The 20,546-nt window shown below is 40.5% G+C and overlaps 2 protein-coding genes across 3 annotated transcripts; both read left to right on the forward strand.

Moving 5' to 3' along the window:
- Positions 1-1,146: 1,146 nt before the first annotated feature.
- Positions 1,147-7,415, forward strand: LOC117479738 (hyaluronidase-4-like). The gene is made up of 4 exons (XM_034126827.1): positions 1,147-1,220; positions 3,026-3,948; positions 4,918-5,007; positions 6,646-7,415. The coding sequence occupies exons 2-4, from the start codon at positions 3,031-3,033 to the stop codon at positions 6,973-6,975; spliced, it is 1,338 nt and encodes a 445-aa protein (XP_033982718.1). The 5' UTR covers positions 1,147-1,220; positions 3,026-3,030; the 3' UTR covers positions 6,976-7,415.
- Positions 7,416-9,982: 2,567 nt separating this feature from the next.
- Positions 9,983-17,036, forward strand: LOC117479739 (hyaluronidase-5-like). Of its 2 annotated transcripts, none has more exons than XM_034126829.1 (4): positions 9,983-10,261; positions 14,122-15,077; positions 15,845-15,934; positions 16,442-17,036. In XM_034126829.1, exons 2-4 carry the CDS (start codon positions 14,142-14,144, stop codon positions 16,865-16,867), a joined length of 1,452 nt encoding a protein of 483 aa, XP_033982720.1. In that variant the 5' UTR covers positions 9,983-10,261; positions 14,122-14,141; the 3' UTR covers positions 16,868-17,036. The 2 variants fall into 2 exon arrangements, with proteins under 2 accessions (XP_033982720.1, XP_033982719.1); XM_034126828.1 differs by lacking the exon at positions 9,983-10,261 and adding an exon at positions 10,508-10,662.
- Positions 17,037-20,546: the final 3,510 nt, after the last annotated feature.

The raw sequence follows: 20,546 nt of genomic DNA on the forward strand, positions 1-20,546 counted from the left end.
TGTTAGAGAAACGCAGATTTTGGGTCCTTAGCTTGAAAAAAAAAAAAAGGGGAGGCGGAGCTAATGCCTGATCAGAATTCTTCCGGAGATAAAGTTCAATTCTGCTGTGATAAAACGCCATCCTGTTCTAAACCACATCAAGGATTATTTCTGAAACAGTATGGAGCTCAAATGCTTTTTCTCTTGCGTGTTTATCACAAGGTGAGTTCCTTTTTATATTTCCTGCTTTTTAAACACATGTGCTCTCCAGTACAGGTTAGCTCTGAGTGTTAGCGAGGCTTGCTAATGTAAACAAAGACGAGATTACGTCCAAAACACGTCAGGCATTGTTTCTTTTTTTTAATTTATTACATGTTACTTGTTAGACGCTTTTATCCAAAGCAACTTACATACTCAATACTGTGGGCAATCCCCACAGGAGCAATTTGGGGTGAAGTGTCTCAGGGACACAACGACGTTTCTGATAGCAACTCTCTGTGGGTCCGCTGCCGATTTGACGTCATATCGGCAGCAAATCTGAATCCGCTCGTTGTACCACCGTTTTTAGAAGATTTGGGTACGGAGGAAAAGTGAGAGGGTTTTATTTTCTGACGCTGCGTGAGTTCCCCGACACACCGAGGACACATCTTTATGTAGAAAAGACATCAAAAAGTGCATTTTGCATGATAGGTCCCCTTTAAGATAAAATAAGATAAAAGGCATTGCACATAATAACAAATTAAAAGAGTAGAAATAAACAATTCAAAAATATAAACATCTCAAAAAAGAAATAGAAATAAACCAGCGAGTAAGAAAAGTATACAGATGACCGTGAAGATAAAATAAATCTATAAACTCTCTGACGAGTAACAACACTTTTGAAGGGCCAATTTTCTGTTAACACAATATAAGCAGGATATTATTTACATAAAGTGTGCATGGAATGGAATAATCAATTAAATATAAATATCAAATGTACAGTGTGAATGTTATGGGTCAAGTTAACCAAGAAAAAAGTACTCTAATCACATAATCTAATTGAAATTTCAAAACATACAAAGAGGTGTTAATGTGACAAACGTGAACTCTAACAAGAAGCTGACCTCAACTTGTGTAAGAAGCGTAGACAGGCGTCTGAACATGAAGCAGATAAGGATCGATCAGAGAGGAAACCGTCACAAAGCAGCAGAAAACAGAAGCGTTTCAGAAACAGTGACGAGTCCTTCAGGAGACGGCAGCAGGTAGGACATGTTGTAGAAATATAAAAAATAACTTACCTCATTGTTTATAGTATGATAAATGAGATCATGTCATATGTATGAATGATATGGAGTGGATTATCAGACATTTTGGGGGTTTTCTGCACATTTTCTGACTGATTTTGCGAGTTACATCTTTCCAATGTGATTATTTTATCTATTTTGCAATTGTATTGTTAGTTTCTTTTGATTAAAACATCAGCCAAGGTAATGTAATGTCATTTTAAAGATAATCTGTTATCTGCATTAGGACACGTTATCTCTACAAGACTGGAAAAAGGAAATACATTAAAAAAAGAAAGTGGTTTCATGAGAGTTGCTCCATTCTAGAATAAAACTAAATTAAATTAATTATATAAATGTAAGAACTTAAGGTAAAACGTTTAACACTTTTAGTTAATATTCCTCAGATATTTAGCTATAAATGTAGCTCTGCAAAGCACACGGTGCGACACAAAATGAAAAAAGTGAAAAGGAGTTTTTGGGGAGCCTAAACGCCATGATGTCACATTTTACAAAAGTTAAATTGTGCAATCGACTCGTAAAGTTATCCAATGCCCTTTTGAGTAACAAGCAGACTTTTACAATATTTCCTCCAATTGGGATCTTGCACGTAAATTAATAATGCAACAGTGCAATTATTAAATGTGCAATAACAAAACTTGTTATTATTTCTCTTTGACAACATACACTTTAAAGGTAGGGTAGGTAAGTTTGAGAAACCGGCTGGAGATACACTTTTTGTTATATTCCATGGAATGCTCTTAACATCCCGATAGCAATGAATATCTTAAGTGCTTTGACACAAATCCATAAATAAATGTCCTCTGTGGAAGCCGTAATACTGTAAAAAGCACGACCAATCATTTTAGCCGGCCCGGCTAAAATAACTGGATGGCCTACCTGCCTGTCAGCCTTCCATCTGTGCACAAACTTATCTCGTGCCCTCATTGGTCATGTGCGCGTTCGTGTGTGTTGGAGGAGGGGCTCTGTAAGGAAGTGGCAGATTTTCTCCGGTTGTGTATTTTCAAATTCTAGCGATCTCGAGCCGGTTTCTCAAACTTACATACCCTACCTTTAAGCAACAACCTGTTTTTATCATCAATGTCTTACCTCTGTATTTATTGTAATTTACACATTTTTTTATATTTAATATTTTCATTGTTGTGACATATTGGTGAAATGTGCACATTTTCACTTGTTTTGTTATATTATTATATTTCATTTTATCTTCTTATTGCACATTTTTTAATCTCATGTTATATATTATATTTTAGCTTTAACTTCTTGTGTTTATATATTTTTTTGTCTATTTTATTTTAGCATATTCCTGCTTTTACTTATGTTTGCATAACATTTTCATTTGATATCTTTACAATATTATTCTAAAATTGAGCACATAAATAAAGGATAAAAAGACTATAAAATAAGAATTCTTATAAATTAAAGGGAAAGCAGAAGGTTTTTTCTGCCCACTTCCTATCCACAGTAACATATTTGTTATGTTATGTACACTCGTACAGAGGGACGTTGGGAATTGTAGATCATTCTCATATGATTAAAGTTTGTCCTTTGCAGGCTACTGTAGCTAGTGTGCCACCCGGTGACGTGTTTAGGCATTCAGTTGGTAGTCGGCATGCACTGTATATGCTGGGGTCCTGAATAAAGCCACCACTTGCCAATGCATTGTGTATTCCTTGTACATACACACATGCAAGTTCTAAGAAGTAACAACAACTTCTACAGGAATTAATTCAGATTTAACTTTAATTGTTGTCTCTCCACAGCCAACATGACTCCATCGTCCTTCCTGTCCTCCATCGCCCTCTGTATGATCGCGTCTAACGCCACCCCCATCATACTGCCTCACACCGAGCCCCCGCTGATCCGAGACCAACCCTTCGCGGTTATATGGAACGCCCCGACCGCCAAGTGCCAAAAACTGGAGATCCCCCTGGACACCGCGGTCTTCCAGGCGGTGACCACGCCCAACCCCGTGCCCGGCCAATTCCTCACCATCTTCTACGAGGACCGCCTCGGCCTCTACCCTAAAGTGGACATCGTCAAACGCATGCAATACGAAGGCGGAGTCCCTCAGAACGGGAACCTGACGGAGCATCTCCTCAAGGCCAAGCGTGAAATCGATCGCTCCATTTCAGAGGATAACTCTCCAGGATTGGCGGTGATCGACTGGGAGTCCTGGCGCCCACTGTGGGACCAGAACTGGGGATCCAAAAAAATCTACAAGAACCTCTCCATCAATAAAGCCATGCAGATCGCCCCGTGTTTGTCCTCCGATAAGATAGCCGAGGTAGCAAAGAAACAATTCCAACTGGCAGGGCATCGTTTCATGGAGGAAACCATCAGTTTGGGGATAATGGAGCGTCCGAGCCGCCGTTGGGGATTCTACTTGTTACCGGACTGCTTCAACTATGATTGGCAGAAGAAAGACTATACGGGGAAGTGCCCCAAGAAGGTCCAGAACCAAAACGACCAGCTGATGTGGCTGTGGAAAGCCAGCACCGCCCTCTTCCCCTCCGTCTACCTGCACCTGTCCATGAGGAACTCCCCCAAGGCCGCGCTTTTCGTCCGCAACCGTGTCCTCGAGGCTCTGAGAGTCGCCGCGCTGCCGAAACGTTCCTACACCGTGCCGATCTACGTCTACTCCAGGCCTCTGTACCGCGACCAAACTGAGATCTTTCAGAGCAAGGTGAGAAGTTTAATATTCAAGATTCAAGGCTTTTATTGCCATTTGTAAATAGTTCCTGTTTTCCTCGTCTGGAAGTCTTTGGTTTTCTGAAAGGGTTTTTGGTTGTTAGACTGAAATAAGGTCCGTGGTCAACACAAGCTGAAGAGATTTTTACGTTTTGTACTACGACATAAAATACGTCAGTAAATACCCCACTGGTGAATTTAAAAATGGCAGTTGTTAACAAGTGTCTAAATGAGACGACTAAACGTCATCACGCCCAACATTAGCCGCCTTTAGCTTAGCGGTGGTGACGTGAAGTCATGTGACCATACTGTAGTTCCGTTATAGCCCAACATTAGCCGCCCCCCAAAAAACGGCTCCCGTCGTTCACTTAAAAGAGTTTGCAACCGATACATCACTAGTTGTTAGAATTTTGAATTAGTAAGAATTGTGTTAAAAATAACTAGTTTTAATGTTAAATGTTGCACTTGCATGAAGCTTCAGTGGATAAGCCTCACAGTTAAAATGGCACTTTATGTTATCTGCTCACTGCAAGATGTTATTTTTTTCTTTGTTGTTGTTGCTGTCAACAAAATAATTTACACATGCACTCAAACAAATGGAAAATAAGCTACATACATTTATATTTAGGATTGTAATGAAGGAATGAATGAAACTTAAAATGATATATATTTATCCTTTTTGACATGTTAGTTATGTTGTGTTCTTGGTTTAATCAAATTGGAAGTTGGACCAAATGATTTGATGTAATTCAGATGCAATTAGCCGACATAAAAGGCCTCAAGTTGGAAGCACTGTCTGGGCCGTCTTTATCACTCAATTGCAATAGGTAGATCTCGCCTTTCACCAAGGCCGAGGTCGGGGATCTTGGGCTTAAAAAGGTTGGTGACCACTGCTCTAATGGGTGTGTAAAGTATTTGAATTGACAAGAAATATTGAATCTCCGTGTGATTGGTTTTCTTTCAGACGGACTTGGTGAGCACTATCGGAGAGTCTGCAGCTGTGGGAGCCTCTGGGGTCGTAATGTGGGGAGGAGTCAGAGATTACAACAACAAGGTAAACAAACCGAACTGATCCCAGTGCAAAGTGCCTTATTTTTTGTCTCTTTATGAGTTGGGTTTAGGTGTAAATGACTAAGCCACTACAACAAAGGCATTGCAATTGGAAGAGATTGAGAGTTCTTATGAGTCTACATTTGTGTAAACTGGGGGCCGGCTAGAAATAATCACAATCTTAAAGACTTTTAAAGTGTTTGTGTGTTTGCAGCCATGAGAACATACTGTATGAGAAATACTCTTCAAAAGGTCTGAAAACAGGAACATAGATGATCGGGCGTTAATCAGCAAATATTCAACCTGCGTGTGGTTCCTGTTTGAGGAGGAACTGACGCTGCAGTGTTTGTTATCTCGCCTGACAGATGTGAGGAAACTCCCTTTGCTTTTCTGCTCTTGTGTATCTTATTTTGTTTGTAATTGGGACGATTTTAAAGCCTCTTTTGGCCTGTCTGATGGTTGGACAATTGATCACTCCACCACTTTGGTACAGACGTAAATTACTCGATGACTGTTGGATTAATTGTCATAACATTTGGTGCATTTCCTTGATGTTGATGCTGTGAATTGTTCTTCTACTACATGGGTCTCTAACAGTGGGTCCTTTTAATCCTAGGAGGTCCTAAGAGTTACTGCAGGGGGGCGCCAAATTATTCAGTTTATTTGACACAAAACTGAACTCATAACTGTAATTTTCCTTCTGTCCCAAATAAGTGGTGCAGGAATGAGTCCTAACCACGGACATGAGTTGGCATTTTAGCACTTCCTGGTCCCTGGTTTGGATTTTTTTTTTTTTTTTACTGTTTTTGGTTAGAAGCCTGAAATAAGGACTAAATAATGACAGAAAATACAACAGTTAATACCTCACTGGTGAATTTAAAATCAGCAGTTGCTAACAAGTGTCTAAATGAGACGACTAAACCTCATCACGTCCAACATTAGCCACCTTTAGCTTAGCGGTGGTGACGTGAAGTCATGTGACCGTGCTGTAGTTCCTCTATAGCCCAACATTAGCCGCCTTTAGCTTAGCGGTGGTGACGTGAAGTCATGTGACCGTGCTGTAGTTCCTTTATAGCACAACATTAGCCACCTTTAGCTTAGCGGTGGTGACGTGAAGTCATGTTACCGTGCTGTAGTTCCTTTATAGCACAACATTAGCCACCTTTAGCTTAGCGGTGGTGACGTGAAGTCATGTGACCGTGCTGTAGTTCCTTTATAGCCCAACATTAGCCACCTTTAGCTTAGCGGTGGTGACGTGAAGTCATGTGACCGTGCTGTAGTTCCTCTATAGCCCAACATTAGCCGCCTTTAGCTTAGCGGTGGTGACGTGAAGTCATGTGACCGTGCTGTAGTTCCTTTATAGCCCAACATTAGCCACCTTTAGCTTAGCGGTGGTGACGTGAAGTCATGTGACCGTGCTGTAGTTCCTTTATAGCACAACATTAGTCACCTTTAGCTTAGCGGTGGTGACGTGAAGTCATGTGACCGTGCTGTAGTTCCTCTATAGCCCAACATTAGCCGCCTTTAGCTTAGCGGTGGTGACGTGAAGTCATGTGCTGTAGTTCCTTTATAGCCTAATGTTAGCGTTTATGCACTACTATGTCTTCCTGACTCTCACCTGTAACCCCTCCCCTCTCTCCAGGCTGCCTGTACGTCTCTCTCTGAGTACTTGACCTCCACCTTCAACCCGTACGTCGCCAACGTGACGGCGGCGACCATGTTGTGCAGCGAGGTGTTGTGTCAGTGGAAAGGTCGCTGCGTCAGGAAGAACCACGAGTGCGGCCACTACCTCCACCTGAACCCCGAGCGCTTCAGCATCCGGCGGGCCGACAGGAAGTACGTCGCCGTCGGGATTCCCTCCGCAGGCGACCTGAAGATGTGGGAGGAGCACTTCACCTGTCAGTGCTACGCTGGGGAGAGCTGCACCCCCAAACTGGTGACTCCCACCAAAATCAAGCACATCTGGGTTTAATCTGTTACATGTTTACAGGATAAGGCCTCCTGATGATCCACAGATTTAATTATGTAGTCACTTAATCCTTAATTGGATAAAAGTATGCCCTGTACAAACAACAAAGTAATAAATGCTTTTCTGAAAACATTATATATATTTTTATTTTCGTTATATTATCAGAATTAGGCCTCTTGCTTATTTACAGATTTTATTATGTAGTCATTTAAACTTCAATTTTGTCTTCAATTTTATGAAATTGTTCCTTCAGCTACATTATACCATGAGTAATCTATTTAAAACAAATATTTATCTAATGAATACAATGAAAAATATAATATGGAGAATATTAAAATGTTGCATTTTTTTATTTGTGACCTTTGTGGGCCATTTCAGACACAATACTGATTTATTGGAATTGAAAACTAAAATGCACCAAATAAAAGATTTTCTGAAATCTATTTATTTCGTCTTTTGTTCTTTTATTGACACACTGTGCTACACTAAAGCAAAAGAGTGATGACGCACTTAAGTCCAAATCAAAACCGTATAACAGTCAGAGTGAGTCACGACACAGACAAGAGAAGTCTGAGTCCAATCTGAAATAAAATACCATGTAAACAAAGTCCAGTACACACACACACACACCACACACACACACACAACCACACACACACACACACACACATCACACACACACACACACCACACACACACACACACCACACACACACCACACACACACACACACCACACACACACACACCACACCACACACACACACACACACACACACACACACACACACACACACACACACTACACACACACAACACACACACACACACACACACACACACACACACACACACACACACACACACACACACACACACACACACACACACACACACACACACACACACACACACACACACACACACACACACACACACACACACACACACACACACACATCCAAGTCGCATACCAGAAGGAGAAAAGTCTAGGTCAAGACACCGGCATGCCTTGGAGACAATAAGGTCAACTCAAAATAGAAAATGTCCCCAAGTCAGAGTCCAACAACCCCGATTATCCAGTCAGTAGTCTACAAAATCCTTCAGTCACACCACATCACATAAATGTAACATCCTGATAACACAATAAGGGTGAATCAGATGTGACACTTAGGTGGGATTTTTGGGGATTGCGTCTAATCCCAAACACTGAATTTAGGGTCAACTTTCAGCGCACCTACTTTACAAAGTGCACCACCCACGTCAAAAACGCCAAACACAACAAGGGAAATAAGAGAATGGACTACAAGCCAATCATGTTGGGGAATGTACAACTTGTCCCTAATAATTTCAGATCACATGACTCAATAGACACCCAGACATTCAGATAATTATACTACTCTTACTTTGGATGTTATGTTTGCTTCACATTTAATCAGACTTAACAGAACATGATATCAGAACTGGTGATTTTGTGTACATATACTGTTCACTTCAGGCAAAACTTAGTCACCTCCTTGTGGATCAAATTAAAGTGAACATCTGTTGATACACATTTTAACTTTGAGCTGAATTTGATGCAACTTGTTCAACAAATATGAACTTAAGATTAAAATGGACCTATCATGCTATATTTGAATAATATAGTGTAGGACCATACCTATATAAGGCATATTTTCAAAATACCAAACAGATCATGCATTTTAGCCATGCCTCATTTTGCTCAATTTGACATTTTTTAGCTCTGTTTTAGCAAGGGCAGATTCTGTGAGAACAGCACCATCTACAGGCCTGGCATATGTACTACAGCGTCTCCAGCGCTTTCAACGGCAATGGCCGTGGCTGTCTCCTCCTGATTGGTGGAGTTGGCCCAATAGCCGTAGCGCCACTGTCCTGACGTCAGGACAGTGTTCAAATCTATTACACATATTCATGTATAAAAGACGTACAAAAGTGCATTTTGCATGATAGGTCCCCTTTAACATTGCGACCATGGCTTGAAAGAGGTCGGCTGCTGCAAGCCACTGTTGTATAACTAATGTGTGCTTTATCTATATATTCATATGTTAGCTTATCCTGTATTATTGCTTTTTTTACCTGCTATGCCACACTGTGGGACTAATAAAGGATTCCTGATTCTGATTCTAATGTACAATAGTCTGGGAATTGTCCCTTATAATTAAATTAAAAAAATTAGAATCAGAAACAGGTTTATCGCCAAGTAGATTAACACATACGAGGAATGTGTCTTGGTGTACATGGTGCATACAAACACAGTTAAAGAATATATAAAGTAAGAAAAAACAACCAAAAAATAACAATTGAAACTATTGAAACTATTATACGATTAGATATAGAAAATTCACATGTAATCTGGATATACTACGTGCAAGGGAACTGTTGCAAAGTACTCAAAATAATAAAAAAAAGATGTGCAGTGTTGTTATGGAAGTGGACGAGAGGCAGCTTGTGTACAAATGTGCAAAAATATTTGGAGTGTTGTGCAGAACAGGCAATACTTAAATGAAATCAATAAAAGCAAGATGTTGTTTACATAGTGTGTATTAGTGTAATAATGCATACAGTCTATATGGTGGTTGAAGGCAAGTGTCAGTGGGGGTCGCAGAGGGGAAACACATAATAAATGAATAAATAACACATCGATATGAAAAAAAGATCACATTAAGAAACCACCTTTTCAAATTATGTGAAACTAAATGGGTAAATAACTCCCTGGAGAGCATCGCAACGGCCCCCTCGACAACATCTAATGGGTTTTTCCATTGGATTAAAGTAATGAGTAAAATCCAACTCAGAATCTGTTGAATGTTATTTCAATTTGGAGCAGGATGCAATGATTATCTCTGATAGTGCTTCTTCTTCTTCACGTGATTCATCGCTCTGATGGTGAAACAGAGTAGATTTCCTTCAGTACATTTCCAACAAGTTCAAAAAAAATTCTCCCTGCATTCTTTGCGTGTTCGGACAGAAAAACCCCCGGATATAAACACCAGTGTGTGTCCCCACATGGTCCCGGATCCTCCTCAGTAAATAAGAGTGAAGGGACGGAGGAAAATGTCTTCAGTGGGAACACATCAGGACGTCCTAATAAAAACCAGAACACCTCGAGTCTGTAAATCATTCTCGCTGACTAGTTTCCACACGCCTGTAACTGAAGCTCCTGCGACAGATATTCACAGAAGAGCTATTTACGCTCTTGAGGAGGGACCAACTGAATACTTTAAAGACTTGTCGAGGGACACGTTTGGACGATAAGACCCCGAGAGCAGGTAGGTGCTACTGCTAACTAATGACGTCTCATTTAAACGTCTCATTTAAGTGTCTCATTAGGGTTCAAAGGTTTATTGGTGTTTTTCTGAACCTGAACGTTACTGAGGTCGGGTTTACCTGCAGCTGTCACATTTACTTCCTTGTGAATATGAAGCAGAACAGGTAGTAGTTTATATACTTTTGAAGAAGTCGTTAAACTGTCAGTCTGTAATTTGCCTAGCGACAAAGATACTGGAGGTGGACAAAGTTTTCAGAGTCTTGACTGAAGTTCAAGTAGTAATACTACAGTCTAAAAATACTCCATTGCAAGTAAAAGTCTTGTTTATAATACAAAGGGGAAACCTCAAAAAGCACATTAAGGATGTTCTTGGGTGGATGAAGGTTTTCACCCGATACGCAGGTGAGTTTTAAAATCAGAAAGTCAGAAGGTTTTGGGATATTCTGTCTTTTGCTTGTTAATAGAAGTAAAGAAAGTTGTGGCTCCACATTTAGAAACAGTTTGGCATGATTTAAAACTGACTCGTCGCACTTTAAAGGTCTCCTATCATGCAAAATGCACTTTTTGATGTCTTTTATACATAACTATGTGTCCCCGGTGCGTCGGGGAACTCACGCAGCATCAGAAAATAAAACCCTTACTCTTTTCCTCCGTACCCAAATCTTTTAAAAACTGGTCTACAACGAGCGGATACAGATTTGCTGCCGATATGACATAATTTCGGATTGGTGGACCCACAGAGAGTTGCTATCAGAAACAATGCCTGACGTGTTTTGGACGTAATCTCGTCTTTGTTTACATTAGCAAGCCTCGCTAACACTCAGAGCTAACCTGTACTGTGTAGAGCACATGTGTTTAAAAAGCAGGAAATAAAAACAGGAACTCACCTTGTGATAAACCCGCAAGAGAAAAAGCATTTGAGCTCCATACTGTTTCAGAAACACCCCCTGATGTGGTTTAGAACAGGATGGCGTTTTATCACAGCAGAATTTAACTTTATCTCCGGTAGAATTCTGATCAGGCATTAGCTCCGCCTCCTCTATTTTCTTTTAAAGCTAAGGACCAAAATCAGCGTTTCTCTAACAGCTGGAATAGAGGGATATGAGGGATTTCTAAAATGCATGATCTGTTTGTATTTTGAGAAAAACACATCATAGACATGTTTTTATATATTTGTATATATCTGAGACCTATAATATATGCCAAAAAATAGCATGATAGGTGACCTTTAAGTCATTTCACTTGATTAATATGCTGGTCATGTTGTGTTTATCAATTAGATGTATTAATGATGGATACACAGTTTCAAATATAAACATTCTTAGTTCCTCCAAGCTGTACCAATAAAACAACATTAAAATAAAAGGTCTGTTTGATTGACTGGGTGAAAAATCATCCATTTGCACTGGTCAGCTGATGATAATAATAACAGTCAGTTTATTGACTAAATGTACAATTTAAACATTATTTCTGGCACTTTAAAACAACTTTTACTAAGTATTGCTTCTACTACTAGTATCAACCAAAGTAATACATTTTAGTTAAATACTGTAAATATATAATATAAATAAATACTGTGTACTCATTAAATTAACTTTATATACTGCTATATTATAGATAATTGTATTTTATAATAATAATTTGTATGTTTACAGTAAGTAATGTAAGATAATTATTATTAACTAGTGTCTTAGTATTTTTTCTCAGACTAAAGTGTGTGTGTGCGCGTGCGTGCGTGTGTGTGCGTGTGCGTGTGTGTGTGTGTGTGTGTGTGTGTGTGTGTGTATATGTGTGTGTGTGTGTGTGTGTCAAAGTAATCAGATCTATGACTTAAGTAAAAGTAGTAATATTACAGTGTAGAGATACTCTTTCTACTTGTGCTTAAGTACAAAGAGTTAAAGTTGTAATTATTCAGAATAGTATGTTGTATAATTAAACTGCTATTCTTGATGCATTCATGTGTTCATCACTTCAATGCTGCAGCTTGTAAAATACTGGGTTTTCCTGTGAGTCTGCATTTATTTGAACATTGGTATGTGTGTGTGTGTGTGTGTGTGTGTGTGTGTGTGTGTGTGTGTGTGTGTGTGTGTGTGTGTGTGTGTGTGTGTGTGTGTGTGTGTGTGTGTGTGTGTGTGTGATCAGTCACTGATGCAAAACACCTGTTGTTGTTATGAAGGTGCAGCTTAGTCATCCACCTTTTTACCCAAAGTTACTCCATCAAGAGAACAGCAGATAACATTTGATTTTCATCGTTGTGACGTTGTGAGTACTGAGTTTCTTGACTTTTGCATTAGTTAACTTAATCTGAATATTGTCAGACTTTAATCCTTAAACATGTTTGTATCCCAGAGACAGGGACACCTTACACATGATTTAAAAAAGAGAACATATTATGTGTTAAGTGTGAACTTGCTTACATAATGTCATAATGCATTTTCTTTTTGTACTACTGTGAGGAAGGCTGTGTCTCATATAAACAGGTTAATAAATAAAAGCGTACTCAAAAGTCTCTGGAAGAACTCCCATCTTGGCAAACACATGAGGAAACGGCACCACATGTGTGACTGCAGGGAAGGTTTATGTGACATATTTTAATATCCTGAAGATAAAAAGCTGACTGAGGCATGAAAGCTCAGCAGATTCAGTTGTTGTTTGTTTTCAAATCATGACAGCAATTAGTTACAGATGCTACAGATACATTGAGTAAATAATGTAAATGAAATATGGGTACATAGAGAAACGCCCAGAATTCAAAGCTGTATAACAAATGTGAGTAAAACACACCTTTGCTTCTTTTAAATGGCTTTTAAAAAAACATGTGGGATTTACTTTTTCTCGTGTAAATCTGAAGATCAGGTATATTTGAGATTTTTTTTAAACAGCAACACCTTCTACCTTCTCTAATGAGGTCGGAATGCAACATTTAAATACACATTTGAAAGAAAATACATCCAACAGAGACGGTCATTTTAAAGGTTCCTGCTTTTTTTTTTTACTTCATCTGATGATTACTCTGTTTCCTGTTGTTGAGCCAGGTGAGCTGTAGAACAGGTGTGCTGTCTTCATAGTTAGCCTTAAAAGCTAATGCTAAATCCTGCAAATCTGAAAAAGTCACTGATTTAACCTCTTTCAATATGTTTCTCATCTAATGTTGAAACAAGATATACATGTAGATACGCAACTGTTTAAGTCAAATGATAATTATGGTTGTTCACAATGACAACATGTTCAAGTTTGACAGATATAATGTTTGCCATGTTTATTATCTTAGTTGTGAGTTAGCATGCTAATATTTGCTAATTAGCATCCAATACACTGTAAAGCTTAGGAGGGTGTGAGTGTCGTTTAGCCGAATTTTGGTTATATTTTCTCGACATGATGATGGCGCTTGATTCAAGGAATGATTATTATCAGAAGAGGGACTTGCTCCACATTTTCATGACCATTCTTTTAAAAGTTGTTAAGATGCTTCAGTCTGGACTTATCTTGATCAAGCTCTTCTTCATAATGCATCTCTAAAGATTAAACTAGTGGACTAACTGTTGTGAAGTAAAAAAGGTACAAATATTAAACTTATGGCACGAAGTAAAGCAAGAAAGTCCTAATCATCATTCATCATCTTTCATTCATCATCTTCTTGACAATGTGATTATATCAAATATATAACCATATATCACACAAGGAGGCCATCTTCTGCTGAATGATGAGATTAGAAACTGTAGGTACATTTAGCTGATTATACCTTTTTACTGACGTACAACTGTGACCAAACGTAAAACCAGATGAATTGAACAGCTGCAGGAACTCAATCCGACCTCGTATCTTTCTTCTGACCTGCGTTTCTGCTTCTTCTCCTCACAGATCAGAAAACCATTTTCAACATGAACCAACTACAGTATTACAGACCTTTCTTCTCCGTCTTCCTCCCCTTGTTGGCGCTGCTTTGCTCCGTCCAATCCTCACTGCGGACAGACCCTCCGATCCGCCCCGATCACCCCTTCCTCTTCATGTGGAACGCTCCGACAGAACTGTGCGATCTTCGCTTCGGGATGCCGCTCGACCTCTCGCACTTCCACTCCGTCAGCAGCACCCTGAAGACGGCCACCAACCAAAACCTGTCCATCTTCTACAGCGATCGCTTCGGCCTTTTCCCCTACGTGGACGAAGACACGGGCGAGATGTACGACGAAGGTCTACCGCAGCTCATCGATCTGAAAGAGCATCACGAACTAGCCGAAGACGACATCGAGTACTACATCCCGTACGATCACCCGGGCCTCGCTGTGCTGGACTTTGAAGAATGGAGGCCTCAGTGGGCCAGAAACTGGGGCAGCAAGGACATCTACCGGCAGATCTCCATCGAGACGGTGCAGAAGAAGAACGCATCGTTGTCCGAAGATGAAGCGGAAGACCGGGCGAAGATCGTGTTCGAACGCGGAGCCAGGAAGTACTTTATTCGATCGATTCGCATCGGGAAGAGGCTGAGACCCCACAGACTCTGGGGTTATTATCTGTACCCCGACTGCTACAACTACGACTACAACAAGGACATGGAGGGCTTCACCGGAGAGTGTCCGAACGTCGAGAAGGACCGGAACGACGAGCTGCTGTGGCTTTGGAAAGAGTCCACGGCGCTTTTTCCCTCCATTTACCTGGAGCTGGTGCTCAGAGACTCCCAGCAGGCACGAAGGTTCGTCCGGCATCGAATCCAGGAGGCCATGAGGGTCTCAAAGCTCCCCAACAGCTCCTACTCCATCCCCGTCTACGCCTACATACGACCCGTGTACAAAGACAGCATCGACGACTACATGTCAGAGGTCAGACACACCTGGGGTCGAACATTTAGACCTCTAGACACAATGGGCCTTATTCAACAACGATGCTTACATTTCTCTGATATATTCTCATCATTTACGTTATAAAAAAGAGAGCAAGTAACTCCAGATGTACTTAAATACCCCTTAAACACTATGTAACATTACAAAGTCAGGTGTTGTGCTGAGTGCAATTAATGAGATGCTACCAGTGAAGAAGAACTTCAGCAGTAGTGAATATGACGTACTATTAAATCATTTTATAGTAAAAAAATGTATCTCCTGAGCGTCAGAATAGGTGTAACAGGAAATCAAAAAGCATCTAAGCGCAGCATGTGTTTCCATTGAGGAGATACATATCATTCAAGGGGTTTTTATTGTCTTAATTGACATCTTCCTGCACGAGGCCTTGTTGAATGTTATAAATATGTACGTATGAATGTTAAATGCTGGTCTCTGATTGGTGGGCAGTTGTCTTCTGTCCTTATTAAGGGCTTGAAGTATATTAAACTGCATCAAACCAAAAGTACAAATTCCAGAAACAAATGTTAAAATGTAGGAGTTTGTAGAAACTGTCTTTAGAAAAGACTTACTACGATCAATTGTTATCTAAAAAGAAGGCCATTATTATATAGAGGAAATAATGAGTATCCTAAATAAGTCAAATAATTATCGCTCTTTAAGGGTTTGCACTTTTCCAGTTGGTAACTTTTGCTGTTTGTATGGAGGAATATTCCCTGCTCTTCTTTGATTTTTGGTTTTACTTGCAGCTCGATCTGGTGAACACGATAGGAGAAGCGGCTGCTCTCGGTGCCGCTGGCGTCGTTTCCTGGGGAGACATGAACGTCACCGACTCAGAGGTGAGAAGCGGCATCTAGCTGTGGGTTTTTGGGAACTTATTCTTGTATTTGCATCGGTTTTACCAGCAGTTTAATAGCAGCTTAGCAGCTAAGCTATTCTTTGTACATATATCTGTAGGGAGAGATGAGGCTGAAGGCTGTCTCAATTCTCAACCTCTCCTGAGTAACCTGCCATGTCTTTCACTTTGAACACTATGGTGTGGATTTCTTCTCTAGTGTTGTCTAAAATAGCACGTAGATGTTGTGCCCTAGCAGGAAGTGGAGACTGCTGCTGCTAGCTCACTAGCTCACTTACTAGCTAGCTAGCAATGTTATCGTTCACTGTAGCAAATCCTTACAAACTGCTCAGTAAACACTATTCTTCGATGCTTCTTTTTGACACCAGTAAAGAACTCACTGCTGATCCCGCAACTTTATTTAACTTGTGAAGAAATGATGATGATGATAATTAACATTTAAAGTGTGCATTATCTCACTGAACTGACTGAATATCCCACAATCCTCCAGGACTCGTGCTTGGACGCCCGCCTCCACCTGCAGAAGGTGATGAACCCGTACATCCTGAACGTCACCATGGCGACGAGTCTCTGCAGCGACGTGCTGTGTCAGAGTCGCGGTCGCTGCGTGAGGAAACGATGGGACGAAGACGTCTTCCTGCACCTCGACCCGCGGAGATATCGGATCCATCGACGGCACCGCGGGGGGCCGCTGACGGTGAGCGGAGGCTTCTCATTGGACGACGTTAAAGCATTCAATGCGAGCTTCGACTGCATGTGTTTCAGCGAGGCTCCGTGTCGCTTTGTGTCCACGTTTAACGCCATCCAACCGCAACAGTTCGCAGTGACCACGAGGAACAGAGGAGCAGATAAGCCCCGCCCCTTTCTGCTGGTTACGATACTGCTCTGTTTGAAGTGTGTCGTCACGTGGATTTAAGCTAAAAACACACAAACCTGAGATTCAGGATGAGAGGCTGCAGGCAGTAAAAGGACAATTTCACGTTTTTTCAGCATGTTGTTTAAATCTTGTTAAGATAAGAGAGAGCTTTATTGATCCCAAATTGGGAAATGTTACTGTGCATTAAAGATATTTATAATTGACTTTCGCCAAATCTCTCTCTCTTTTTTTGGGGGGAGATGCATGTGAGTAAAACTCTTACTGATTTCAGATGTACCATGATAATAATCATTATGAAGGGTTTATATTGGCACATCATTTGCATAAAAACTATTTGAAAATGTTTTAAAAGCTTGATTCCTCCTTGTGGTCCCGAGGTCAAGGTTGAAACACCGGGGAGACGGGGGCTTCGCTGTAGCAGCTCCCAGGCTGTGGAACGATCTGCCCCCCCGATCAGACTTGCTCCCCGTTTGCCTGTTTTTAAATCTCGTTTAAAGTCCTACTTGAGTTTGCAGACCACGTGTAAGACGTACCAGCCTGTGTTTTCTAAATTGGGTTTTCTATTTTCTATTTTGTTGTGTTTTTAAATGTTTTTACATCGTGTATGAGGGTTTTCAGTCTGTGGCTATAAGGATGGTTTTATTGTCTCGTGCTTTTACATTAGTTTCTTTTTGTCCTATTGGTTTTGTCTAAATGTATTTATATATATTTATTGATGTACAGCACTTTGGTCAACTCTGTTGTTTTTAGATGTGCTATATAAATAAAGTTGGATTGGATTGTTTCTAAACTATCAGCACATTAACACAGATATTCATAATCCCCCGGGGATGAATCCTAATCACTTTGGTAAATAACATTTCTCTTCAGCGCCACCATGAGGTTGATACGTTTGGTTAAAGCTCCCATGTCATGCTTTTCCGGTTATTACCCGTCCCCTTGTGTGTTATGAAGGTTTTTATGCATGTAAACGGTGTGCAGAGTCAAAACCCTCAAAGTACACCCTGTAGCGAGTAAAACTCTAACACAGAAAATACCTCCCCAAAACGCCTCGTTGGAGATACGTCACTGCCCATTTGATTCTTCCGGGTACCGCCTGATGTCATGCGGTACCCGGAACGAAATGGACCAATCCCGAAGAGCTATGGCCACACCAGCAGCGGCGTGTTCCTCCTCCAGAGGTTCGAAGAACCGGCATTTCACAGACGAAAGCTTCCAAAACATTGCCCAGTTTGAGGCCGGATATGCACAGCTTGTTTGGACCGTTTGGAGCAGGGGAAGATCTGGGTATACAACCTGTAAGTTTGCATTGTTATTTGTGTATTTATCAAACAAGACTGTTTAAATGTGTAAACTGTGTTGGACTGCTAAGCCATTGACACAGTGCTAACTGTGCTAACTAAGTTGCTAGAGTTTCCATATATCAACTCTAATATCAGCAGATGGCCTTGCATACATGTATCTCATAGCAGGAGAATGTCTGCATTCACACACACGGAATACTCATACAGTATACTGTACTGTGATTTACCGTACATTGTGACCGTACATATACTGCATGTAGCTAACGAGGCTAGCTGTATGCTAGCGCAAAACAATGTATTCATGCAAGTTACATTGTATGGTAGCAGAATACCCGTATACGATTGCAATTATAAACACGTTATTGCTAGCCTAATATGAACCACTAGCTTTTGTTCATAGTAGTTTTATTACACTGCATTATAGTTGCCTTTCCTCCAAGCTAACGTTCATATCGTGTTAGCTACCAAGGTAAACAAAGCTAGGTTAGCATATTAGCAGGCAAGCTGTTCATTACACAACTACTACTAACGAATCTAAAACAACTAAGTTTCTCTAATATTTTGTGATTTGCATTTGATTTCGTCCAGCCAGATCCTGGCGGACAATCCATGACGTGCTAAAAGGCACTTCTACTACTACTGAGGCGTCGTGCTAAAAGGCACCGCACCGACTGTGCGCAGGCAAGATGCGAGGAGGAGGAATGGATGATATACCGTGTATATATGTATATTATGTTCATTTTGTACATTTCTAAAAATAAAGTTTAATGGAAATACTTAGTAGGCCTATCCTTTCTTCCCTGAATTCATATATAGCAAACCATGATTTGATTTCTCATCAAACAGTAGTAGTTTATAACGGGTAAAAATAACTTACTCTTTGTTATGAGCGGCTCGTAGGCCACAAAGACAAGGAGACATACACGAGTTTACAAAACCACGGCACATTTATTGTGGTAAATGCAGATAGGTGGTTGAGAGGATCGCAGAGTTAGTCTTCCTGCAGCCGCTTTGGAGAGAGACTGGGGCCGTAGTGTCCGGAGGTGTCCGTGATCGTGCTGATTAGCCTCTTCAGCTCCACCCCATCGTAAGACAAAGGCCCTGGGGCCGTCACACTCTTCTATAACAACAGTTACAAATATATATGTATATAAAATATACGGCTGTGCCGACGCCATGATAAGACTGATGTTACGCTGAGAGCAGCCGGGAAAAGCACTGTTAGACATGGGCGCAGCCTCTCTGGTGGTTGACTAATCAGAACGAGTGGCCGAGCTGACCAATCGGAGCACACTAGGCTCACAGGGAGGGGGGGGCAAGAGCTCCAACGAGTCGTTTAGTGGAGAAAGTGAATACTGCTGAATACACATGCTTGACAGAGATGCTGTATGCGAAACCAATGTGAGTTTGGAAAATTGCACAGTATAAATCTATTTTAGTATACCTCAACAATGTAATTATGATCAGTGGAAATGGCCATGACATGGGCCCTTTAACACTGAAAGCCACTTAACGTTAATTACAGCGCAATATAGTAGATTAAAAGTTAATCAATGTAATGTTTAAGATGGTAAAGGTGGACAGTAATAACCTCCCCTGGGTAATAACATCATACTTTTTTTGTTAATTTCTAATTGCGATTATCAAAATGCAAAGATTTCAAATAAATGTATTTGGGTAAAAATACATTACTTGCCAAAGTAATAACAGATAATTGAAATACTCAATTAAGTACAGGTGCTCAGAAGTACTTGAGTAAATGCGCTTTGTTACTTTCCTCTGTGTTTAATGGACAGCAGCAACAGTCTGAGCTGCAGTGCATGATGTTCTCCAGCAGAGGGAGGCACTGACTTTATGAAGAAGGGTTTACTGACCAACAGATGCTAAACACACAAACATCTGGAAGACACTAATACACTATGGATGCACTGGACAGAATTTCGACACCAACCTTCATTGGCTGACATACTTACGAGAAACAAACCTTATTGTAGCGGCCAAAATCATATAGAAATGAAACATAATGAACTCAAACACTGCCGCTGAGGCACCAGTTAGCGGATCTTACGCAGGGCAATGATCCAAAGTCCAGACAAGAATCTCCGTTTGTGCTTTTTATTCTAATCCAATATCATTAACAAAGAACAATGAACAGGTTTCCTATGTTTCTTTCCCATGGCTTTCCTTCGTGTGGCTTGAAACACCCTGTTAAAAACCATGTGCCTAGTGCTCTGTTCACACCTCCACCCGTCTCCAATATACAATTACACCCAGTGCCCAAACATGCCTTCAAAATAAAAGCATATAAACTACTTTAATAACAACAATAACTAAGAATACATTTACTATAAACACAATAAACAGCAAGAAAATAAATGTTTAAGTATTAAATAATATAAAGCGAAATATAGCTC

Source organism: Trematomus bernacchii, unplaced genomic scaffold, assembly GCF_902827165.1.
Source record: "Trematomus bernacchii unplaced genomic scaffold, fTreBer1.1, whole genome shotgun sequence".
NCBI classification, from domain to species: domain Eukaryota; kingdom Metazoa; phylum Chordata; class Actinopteri; order Perciformes; family Nototheniidae; genus Trematomus; species Trematomus bernacchii.

Excerpts from the sequence above, each read along its gene's own strand:
- LOC117479739 (XM_034126828.1), top strand. The coding sequence starts at position 10,638 with ATGAAGGTTTTCACCCGATACGCAG. Across the intron at positions 10,663-14,121 it reads GGTTTTCACCCGATACGCAG|ATCAGAAAACCATTTTCAAC; the intron begins GTGAGTTTTAAA and ends TTCTCCTCACAG. Across the intron at positions 15,935-16,441 it reads TGAACGTCACCGACTCAGAG|GACTCGTGCTTGGACGCCCG; the intron begins GTGAGAAGCGGC and ends ACAATCCTCCAG.
- LOC117479738 (XM_034126827.1), top strand. The coding sequence starts at position 3,031 with ATGACTCCATCGTCCTTCCTGTCCTCCATCGCCCTCTGTATGATCGCG. Across the intron at positions 3,949-4,917 it reads CTGAGATCTTTCAGAGCAAG|ACGGACTTGGTGAGCACTAT; the intron begins GTGAGAAGTTTA and ends GTTTTCTTTCAG. Across the intron at positions 5,008-6,645 it reads TCAGAGATTACAACAACAAG|GCTGCCTGTACGTCTCTCTC; the intron begins GTAAACAAACCG and ends CCCTCTCTCCAG.